The sequence below is a fragment of the Salmo trutta genome, chromosome 1 (genome assembly GCF_901001165.1).
Source record: "Salmo trutta chromosome 1, fSalTru1.1, whole genome shotgun sequence".
NCBI classification, from domain to species: Eukaryota; Metazoa; Chordata; class Actinopteri; order Salmoniformes; family Salmonidae; genus Salmo; species Salmo trutta.
This window is the reverse complement of record NC_042957.1, coordinates 43,495,233-43,505,935: the sequence shown is the minus strand read 5'-3', so window position 1 is coordinate 43,505,935 and position 10,703 is coordinate 43,495,233. Positions and strand designations below refer to the sequence as shown.

The 10,703-nt window shown below is 40.8% G+C and overlaps 1 protein-coding gene across 1 annotated transcript; it reads right to left on the bottom strand.

The window, feature by feature from the left end:
• Nucleotides 1–1,081: 1,081 nt before the first annotated feature.
• LOC115196507 (somatotropin-2) lies at nt 1,082–4,780 on the bottom strand. The gene is made up of 6 exons (XM_029757376.1): nt 4,676–4,780; nt 4,070–4,209; nt 3,818–3,934; nt 3,207–3,362; nt 1,887–2,033; nt 1,082–1,665 (listed from the first exon to the last, which is right to left on the bottom strand). The coding sequence occupies exons 1-6, from the start codon at nt 4,683–4,685 to the stop codon at nt 1,603–1,605; spliced, it is 633 nt and encodes a 210-aa protein (XP_029613236.1). The 5' UTR covers nt 4,686–4,780; the 3' UTR covers nt 1,082–1,602.
• Nucleotides 4,781–10,703: the final 5,923 nt, after the last annotated feature.

The following is a 10,703-nucleotide window of genomic DNA, read 5'->3' as shown; positions in this document are numbered from 1 at the left end:
GTTTCCAGTGAGAATAGGATCTTTAAGAAGTGTGTTGTTTAATTTCCAATATCCTCGAGTGCCTTTAGATTTTTTTGTAGTGTAATGTCTGCTTCCAACTCACACCCTCAAACACGAAGATCCCCTGAATGCGGCTCACTTTCCAGCCCACTTTCCAGCTCACACTCTCAAACACCTAGATCCCCTGAACGTAACTCACTCTCCAGATCCCAATCACCTGAATTCTAAACACCTGTTCACACACCTATATGTCATTATCACACACTATTTAGTTCAGTTCTTTGCACCCCATCACTGTAAGGTATTGTTTGTTTTGTGACACACGTCTTTCAGAGCTCTGGTTTTCCCATGATTTACTCCTCCTGTGTATGATAGTTTTCGCCTGCCTCACTAACGATGCCTTTTGCCTTTCCCTGGCTGTACTTTAGCCTATCGGATTTCCTGTCATCTACCTATTGCCGGACTACGTTACTAGCCTTTTTCCTGCCTTTACTGTTGCCCTTTTGGACCCTCTGTGTATGACCTTCTGCCTGCCCCTGGACCCAGCTACCTGCCTCCTCCTGTGGTCCTTTGCAATAAACACCTGCTGTGCCCTGCGCTTGAAATCAGCTCTTTCTCCCCTCATGTTCATTACAAGTAGCTTGTAAATTCAGATAAATCAAGTGATGATCATGAAAGGGAGCCAACTGATGATCTACATCTGTAACAAAACGGGGGATATTAGGAATAAATATATTGTAGATTTATGTGACATAGTTTTTGTTGGTCCAGGTGTAACCCCTTTGCATCCGGATTGAAATAACGGCAGGCATCATCAACAGAGAGATCATTGCATAATGTAGTGAGGACATTGCTATTTTGAAGGCTTTGACTCGTTCTAGGAGGAAAACGATCAACAGATTCATCAGGTGAATGCCGTCTCCACGAACGCGGGAACATTGCCTTTACATTCAATGGAGCGTCTGCGATACGAATTGAATCCAGCCTTAAGTTGTCCAAGGGACACAATAGGAATGTTGGGGCTAGAAACTTGTAAAAAATGTTGATTTGAAAGATAGCAAATAGTAGCCAAGAGATCATGTACCGCAGAGAACAACAGCTTTATTGAAAACTAATCACTATTAGTTTCAAACAGTAAGATTAAGGAATGAAAATACTTAAAGGAAATTACTCTAAAATATATTATCCATCTGTGGACATACCAAAAGCTTGGAGCTCTACAAGTTCCCATTTCACCCCTAAATATTAATGTATGCATAAATTGCAGCACCACCTTGAATCATATATCTAAATAAGACGTTTTTATAAACTTTTCTATAAATGTACTAATCTAAAATGTCTAGAGATCAATGGTAGCTCTGAGTTATAGAGTGAATATCATAGAAAGTGCTGTTGTGGATTTCAGAGAACAAAATGCAAATGCTTGAAAACCCCTGGAGTCAGGCTCTACCAGATCCAAATTAAATCTACTCTAGACTAAAAAGCATGCCTAATGGAGAATCTCAATTGAAAATGCACTTCAGTGCAGGGCAAGGTCTAATCTGTATCTGGGAAACCGAACCCTGGAGACAGGCTCTTGCTGGCTTCCACTCCAGCCCATGTTTACAGAGTGCAGTTGGCCTCCAGCGACTTCCTGCACTTAGCGACGGTCAGGTAGGTCTCAACCTTGGGGAAAAAAATAAGAATAGGTTATAGTTGACACATTTTAATGTGAATGTTCTAAGTCACTAGGACTTTCTCAAGACCAGTCTTGATCAATGAACAATAATAGTAATAATATATGGGTTAAAGACCCAAAGATACTTCACAACAGAGAACACAAAAAAACAATTCACTGTAGAAAATATAGGAAGGCACATGCAATTGAAGGCAAAATGGTCTTCCACCTTATGCATGTCCTTCTTGAAGCAGGCCAACAGCTCGTAGTTTCTCCTGATGTTGCCGTCGCCCCCCAGGTTCTGGTAGTAGTTCCCGTAGGGAGGCAGATGCTGAGAGTCATTGTCATCCAGGCTCAGTACGCCATCCTGGCTCCCCTGTGGGAGACGGAGAGAGATGCATGGTGGGGTGGATGCGTGCATATCAATATTTGTTTATTGGGCCATTCTAAAAGCACATATAGCAAAAGACACATGCATAAATGTCCTTGAATGGGACAATATTCAGTCATTGAATGGGGTGTTACTGATATAGTCACTATTAGTGACTATATATATATGAGGTGAGTTACCACATCACAATGTAAAGCACTGAAAGATCTGCTGAGAAGAGGCGTACGTATTCCTACACTATGCTTTCTAACTAGGAAAGCATAGTTGTATTTCACTTTCATGTCAGTGGAAGATAATAACCACACTGTAAACCCCAATGTGCTGTCATTACTCAAAACTTTTGAGGAAACCGTTGCACTTAATATACAGAATCTGACTACAGTTACTTAAAGTGATTTTTATAGTCATTACTCAAACCTATAGAGTCACCCTGTAGAGGTTGAGATTTGAGTGGTATCAGCTTGACATTTATTAGTAATGCCTGCACTAAGCCATGTCTCCAATATAATTTCCAAGTGTGCCTTGACTTTTGAGTGAATTGTCGAGTTATCACCCATGACTGTATTTGTTAGCGACAGAGGCATGTTTGTTGTCATTCATTTTCAGTCCTGTGGCCATCAAGTGATTTTCTAGGCAAATATTATCATTATAGTTAAACTCTTTATAACAATATATTACATATCTCATAAGGCCTTATTTTGAGGTGTAGCTTTACCCCAATACAGTGGCCTGAAACTCATGGTTTACAGGCCACATCAGGCCTGCAAGTAGGTTTGCAAAATTCCGGTAACTTGTATGTTATTTATCTTTGTGAAAACGTAGAAAAATGTATGTTATATATCTGTGTGTAGCATAAAATTAATCAATCAATCACTCAATGTACTGTACATCCAAAAACACAGATATTAAAAACAATTCCAAAAAATCTACCTGTAGTAGAGCATGCTGGGTAAAATTTAATTTGTTATAACTTTAAAAAATTGCATTAATGTGACTCATTTAGATTTGAGCCAGTACCACATAGACATTTTAAGTAATAATGACTTTTCATTGACTGAGTTCAACTTACTAGAAGTATTTGAGTTAAAAATACCTTGTGGTTTACAGTGCACAAAGTGCGGCACCACAAATGGTCATTGTTCTCCCTCCTTTCTTTACCTTGATGAGCAGGTTGATGCCCACTTTGAGGTCGCTGAGCTTCTCAGAGATCTGGTTGGAGTTTCTGACCATTTGGCTGTTGGAGATGGCCAGGGTCTGGCTAGGGTACTCCCAGGATTCAATCAGGCGGAAAGAGATATGGAGCAGCTTCAGGACCTGTGTGTGTAGATGTAGAGAAACCACAGATTATTAGAAAATGAAGTTGAGTTGTATTGTACAGCTTGAGATGCCATATCATTTACATGATACACGGCTGGAGAATGTAGACGTAGAGAAATCGCCGATTAGAGAGTGATGGTTTTACTTACAAGGACTGTGATATGTGGTTGTTTTACCTACCTTAGTTGAAGGCACTGAGGTATAGCAACATTTTACTGCCGATTTTAAGTGTACAATTTAAAACTCCTTGTCATGGCTAGATTTAATTTCCACCATGGATGATGCTGGCTCTGCTAACCTACAGTATATATTTACCCATGGAGTTTACACAATCGGGGATCTGCTTGCCCAATAACTAATGACTAAGTTGTATCGATTGTTCAAATTGAGATGCCCTATTATTTATTTCGGAATCATGCATCATGGAGGATTGTCTCAGCCAGGTAACTTACTGAACTCTTCTGAGTCTCCTGCTTGTCGATTGGGCTCACGATGGAGTCCGAGTTACAGAAGTCCAGCAGGAATATCTTGTTCAGCTGTCTGCGTTCGTCAGACAACAGGGTGCCTTCCTGCACAAAATCACAAAGACGGGAGAGAGAATTTTTTTGCCGCTAGGTTTGTGTGAAGAGGACGCTCTACAAGAAGAAGAAGAATCTTTGAAACGTTATTTGCTATGTCAAAAGAAGATTCAGAAGCTGTCTTACAAAGTCATTGAACATTTTCTGAGCCAGTAGGTGGAGATGTTGCACCCGGTTGACCGCGATGTTGAAGAGCCGTTGGTTTTCCATCGCTGCCCCTTGACTCAGAAAACAGCTGACCAGTAAGACTGGCATCAGCAGAAACACTAAAAGAGAGATGAAAGAAAATAAGAAATGTAGAAAACGAGTAAGTCAAATTATGTTGCGACATGTTAGTAAGATATTCTCAGCCTATGAACACCAATAGCCTAGCGATTAAGCGCGTTGAGCCAGTAACTGAAAGGTTACTGGTTTGAATCCCTGAGCTGACTAGGTGATAAATCTGTTGATGTGCCCTTGAGCAAGGCACTTAACCCTAATTGCTCCTGTAAGTCGCTCTGGATAAGAGTGTCTGCTAAATAACTCAAATGTAAATCTAATAGATCACATAGCTAGGTTGTTAAAGGAAGTGGTTATGTGTCAGTAGATTATACCCTCATGGCAGTAAATGACTTGTTCACTCTTTCTCTGCCTTGTTGGCCCCTGCCTCAGGGATTAAATGTTTAAGTTAAATGGTATTAAATGGTGCACTGACTTCACTTAAAAAAGAAAAGAAAAGAAAATCTGGTTTACCTTGTCCCATTTTTTTCTCTTAATTGCCAAGGATGATTACTTCACGTGAAAGTGCGGTGGTCGGTTGAGTATGTTGCCGTTTGTTTGGGGCCACTGTTTTTATAGATGGATAACCCATGTTTTAATGTATCAACAGGAGGAAACATGAGATTTTCTCCATTTACCACCTTTTGTTGATGGGACCTGTTTTTCTATGTGATTGTGGAACAATCAGTGTAATGCGTCAAATCAATCATGAATTTTTCCATGAGTTCGGGAAGAGGTGACCTGTCCTAAAAAAAAACGTACTCGATGACTTGACAAATTAGGGTCAAAACACATACAACACAAACCTCTGTTGTCTAGGATGTAATGAATGGACAAAAGTTACACTCACACACAGACAGACACACACACCGTAACTTGACGACAACACCGGTCATTCTGCCATTCCGCTGTGGTACTGTAGATAACAGCCATTATTTGACAAATGTATTATATTGCTTCTTTATTAGCACCTATATTTTATTGTTTAATGTCAATTGAATATCCTATGGTGTTAGCACAGACCTCAAAGTAGACACACAGAGAAGGACTTGAGAGGCACATCTTAGAAGGTATGTTTTCTATTACAGTCACTTGATCAATACCAGTCCGTGAAATACCCACTTTTTCTTTTTGTGCGAGAGCCTTTGTTATACCTGACGAAGCCCAATAAAGGTATCTGTTGGAGCAAGTGTGTAGGCCCTACCTACTTCATTGATTGATTGATTGATTTTGGGGTAAAAACCTATATGCCGTTAAGAAAAAGTACACATCTCAGCGGATAACACGAAAAATGCTTTCAGCCTTGCAGCATGTGTGCTTGACTACACAATGCTACCAGCCCAAAGCCTTCACTCTGTTTGTGCCGCACCACCTTACTGTGTTGAGTTTATGCTACACAGGTAGGTGTAGGTGTACTGTCTTGACACCTATAAAGGTCACCTGGTCAATAGTCATGACAGTAATGAGATCATGGTTGATGTGTGTCATTGTGGCATACGGCGGAGTAGACTGATCCGGTGTGAACATATTCAACAGAAGTTGTGAACGAGGTCCATATTCAGCGTTCAGGACACAGAGACGTGCTGAATGTCAGGCTAGGCCCAGCACTGTCCTAATCCTTTCCTGGCGAAAACAGAAATCAATCTGTTAATAACCTGCATCCCTTTGGAAGGGCGGCTGCAAGTGCATTTACTGACCACGTTACCTTGTTGAATATGTGATAGCTGGCTTTCAAAAGAGCATTATACAATGGGTAGTTTTGGCCATGCTATTTGACTGGATGTAGTGATTACTTGTTTTGATAGTCCAGCAAATCCAAAATACTGTATGTACAGCATGTATCAATAAAGATTTTATTCCATCAACCAACATCTCATCATCTGGCCCCATTGTGGGATATGTATTGCCTGTAGGAAAATGTCAGAAATCACTCAAAAAGTTCAGTTGTTGTTTAGGTTTAGTCATACTGCATCACAGTGGTTCCTAAACTTCTCTTTCCTTTATACCCTTATTGACCCTTATGGAAAATCCACATGAAATAATTTGCGAAGTGTTCCAAAAACACATGTTTTCATGTGATCACGTGACCTTATGGGAAGTTAATGTGATAACATGTGACAACATGTAAAGTAACATGTGACAACATTTAAAGTAACATGTGTGAAGTGTTCCAAAAACACATGATTTATTTTCCACGTGTGAAATCAAGTGTTCTTTCTGTAAGGGGAGCCTCACCAACTCTCTCCTTTATGTTATTTTACTCAATCGGCTGTATGGCCTCATACCCATTTATGTTTTAACATGTTTCAAATGATCTGGATTAGCCAATTTACAAATGAACTGGAATTTATTTTTGAACATTATTATCACGCTATAGAAGAAAGATACTCTACATTCCAGAAAATGTCCTGCATGGGTATTGTGTGATACTGTTTTGAGCAATGCATACAGTTGAAGTCGGAAGTTTACATACACTTAGGTTGGAGTCATTAAAAATCTTGTTAACAAACTATAGTTTTGGCAAGTCGGTTAGGACATCTACTTTGTGCATGACACAAGTCATTTTTCCAACAATTGTTTACAGACAGATTATTTCACTTATAATTCACTGTGTCACAATTCCAGTGGGTCAGAAGTTAACATACACTAAGTTGACTGTGCCTTTAAACAGCTTGAAAAATTCCAGAAAATTATGTCATGGCTTTAGAAGCTTCTGATAGGCTAATTGACATCATTTGAGTCAATTGGAGGTGTATCTGTGGATGTATTTCAAGGCCTACCTTCAAACTCAGTGCCTCTTTGCTTGACATCATGGGAAAATCAAAAGAAATTGTAGACCTCCACAAGTCTGGTTCATCCTTGGGAGCAATTTCCAAATGCCTGAAGGTGCCATGTTCATCTGTACAAACAATAGTACGCAAGTATAAACACCATAGGACGACGCAGCCGTCATACCGCTCAGGAAGGAGACGCGTTCTGTCTCCTAGAAATGAACATACTTTGGTGCAAAAGGTGCAAATCAATCCCAGAACAACAGCAAAGGACCTTGTGAAGATGCTGGAGGAAACAAGTACAAAAGTATGTATATCCACAGTAAAATGAGTCCTATATTGACATAACCTGAAAGGCCGCTCAGCAAGGAAGAAGCCACTGCTCCAAAACCGCCATAAAAAAACAGACTACGCTTTGCAACTGCACATGGGGACAAATATCATACTTTTTTGAGAAATGTCCTCTGGTCTGATGAAACAAAAATAGAACTGTTTGGCCCTAATGACCATCATTATGTTTGGAGGAAAAAGGGGGAGGCTTGCAAGCCGAAGAACACCATCCCAACCGTGAAGCACGGGGGTGGCAGCATCATGTTGTGGGGGTGCTTTGCTCCAGGAGGGACTGGTGCACTTCACAAAATAGATGGCATCATGGGGAGGGAAAATTAGGTGGATATATTGAAGCAACGTCTCAAGACATCAGCCAGGAAGTTAAAGCTTGGTTGCAAATGGGTCTTCCAAATGGACAATGACCCCAAGCATACTTCCAAAGTTGTGGCAAAATGGCTTAAGGACAATAAAGTCAAGGTATTGGAGTGGCCATCACAAAGCCCTGACCTCAAACCTATAGAACATTTGTGGGCAGAACTGAAAAAGCGTGTGTGAGCAAGGAGGCCTACAAACCTGACTCAGTTACACCAGCTCTGTCAGGAGGAATGGGCCAAAATTCACCCAACTTATTGTGGGAAGCTTGTGGAAGGCTATCCGAAAAGTTTGACACAAGTTAAACAATTGAAAGGCAACGCTACCAAATACTAATTGAGTGCATGTAAACTTCTGACCCACTGGGAATGTGATGAAAGAAATAAAAGCTGAAATAAATCATTCTCTCTACTATTATTCTGACATTTCACATTCTTAAAATAAAGTGGTGATCCTAACTGACCTGAGACGGTGAATTTTTACTGTGATTAAATGTCAGGAATTGTGAAAAACTGAGTTTAAATGTATTTGGCTAAGGTGTATGTAAACTTCCGACTTCAACTGTACATTATTGATTTAAGTCTATAACACAACATGTTGGGAAGTGTTCTACCCATCAAGGTTCCCTTGGCATAAACCTACCAAATTCTTTGACACTGAGTGTGTGAGGTTCATGTTAAATGAGTGTGTGCTCCTTTAAGCGTGCACAATATTTGTAGGCTAAGGGAGAGATAACAAGAGCAAGAAATAGAACATACAATGTAAGAGTATAGGACAGAATGGAAATAAATGAGCCCAGGATTCACATATTCCTCACACTGGATTCCCCTCTTATTACTAAGAACGGCAACACTAAGAACAGCAACACTAAGTGCAGTATATCTATGTACAGCAGCGTGTGCTAATGGTGTTGTCACATGTCACAGGTGTGATGTGGTTGTAACTCACTCCAACTCTGCCTGGGCCTCTGTGCCACATCACACTGACCTTAGAGGTAGGAAGTGTAATGGCGCACCATAATACCTCTCTGTGAAATAAAATTACGCTGAACCAACGTGAACTAGAAGAATTGAATTGGCGTCTGTGCCCACTGGGTTGTCTTGTTACACTTATCGAGATATAGGGCTTGTATTTACATCAAGGGGATAGAGGTGAGCTACCTCTACACTGTTCTAAGGAATGAAACTGCAGTCAGGTGCCAGTGGGTGATTATATCCCTCAGTTCAGCCTCAGCTGCTCAACACCAATGTGAGGTACACGACCCACCGCCACTCTGTGTCAAACAAGCCTGAGACCCTGAAGCAATCAAAGGTGATATGCACATCCGAAACTTGAACCTCAAACCCTGACAATGACTTGGAGCTGGAAAGCACATGGCCCCTGTAGCAAACACCAATGCTCCCCCACCCTCCCATCCCCTGGCAAAGAGCAGTCCTCCCTGGCCCTTAGAGTCTCCCAGTGTTTGGTCCCAGGCCAAGATGTCTTCATGCCTTCTATGCTATTCAGTCCCCTGTGCCAGAGACTGTAGCAGGAGCTACATGAAGGAGAGAGAGAGAGGATAAGTGCATGATCAGCAGGCAGGGTTTTACCTTGTGAATACTCTTACGTAAATCAAATGTCAGCTCCTGATATTGATTTGTAGTTTCTGTTCTTGACATGTTGAGTTGTGCAGTATTTGTATATACTACATGGCCTAAAGTATGTGAACACCTGCTCATCGAGCATCTCATGCCAATATCATGGGCATTAATATGGAGTTGGTCCCCACTTTGCTGCTATAACAGCCTCCACTCTTCTGGGAAGGCTTTCCACTAGATGTTGGAACATTGCTACACGGAATTGCTTCCATTCAGCCACAAGAGCATTAGTCGGTCACTGGTGTTAGGCGACTAGGCCTGGCTCGCAGTCGGCATTCCAATTAATCCCAAAGGTGTTAATTGGGGTTGAGGTCAGGGCTCTGTGTAGGCCAGTCAAGTTCTTCCTGACCGATTTCAACATAAAATGTCTGTATGGTCCTCGCTTTGTGCACAGGGGCATTGTCACGCTGAAACAAGAAAGGGCCTTACACAAACTGTTGCAACAAAGTTGGAAGCACAGAATCGTCTAGAATGTCATTGTATATTGTAGCGTTACGATTTCCCTTCATTGGAACTAAGGGGCCTAGCCGGAACTATGAAAAACAGCCCCAGACTATGTACTCAGAATATTGCAAAATGTGCTTTAGCCGAAAAGCTATTTTAAAATCTGACACCGCGATTGCATAAAGGAGTTCTGTATCTATAGTTCTTAAAATAATTGTTATGTATATTGTGAACGTTAATCGTGATTTAGTAAATTCACCGGAAGTTTACGGTGGGTATGCTAGTTCTGAACATCACATGCTAATGTAAAAAGCTGGTTTTTGATATAAATATGAACTTGATTGAACAAAACATGCATGTATTGTATAACATAATGTCCTAGGAGTGTCATCTGATGAAGATCATCAAAGGTTAGTGCTGCATTTAGCTGTGGTTTTGGTTTTTGTGACATATATGCTTGCTTTGAAAATGGCTGTGTGATTATTTTTGGCAGGGTACTCTCCTGACATAATCTAATGTTTTGCTTTCGCTGTAAAGCCTTTTTGAAATCGGACAGTGTGGTTAGATTAACGAGAGTCTTGTCTTTAAAATGGTGTAAAATAGTCATATGTTTGAGAAATTGAAGTTATAGCATTTTTGAGGTATTTGTATTTCGCGCCACGCGATTCCACTGGCTGTTGTCTAGAGTGGGACGCTTGCCCAGGGAGGTTAACAGTTCTTTTGAGCGCGGTACACGTCATGCTTCATTGACAGCATGGACAATGTTGAATGTTTATAATTTGAAGGAAAAGAGACCCTTAATCTTAGACTTGGTACCACACAGCCACTCCACTGAATAGCAGGCTAATGATTGCTTTACAATGCGTGCAGTTAGCCACTGATTCCTTCCAAACCACTCATTGTTGAATTTGCTATTTCCAACTTGTTGTGTAATGTTAATGTCCAATG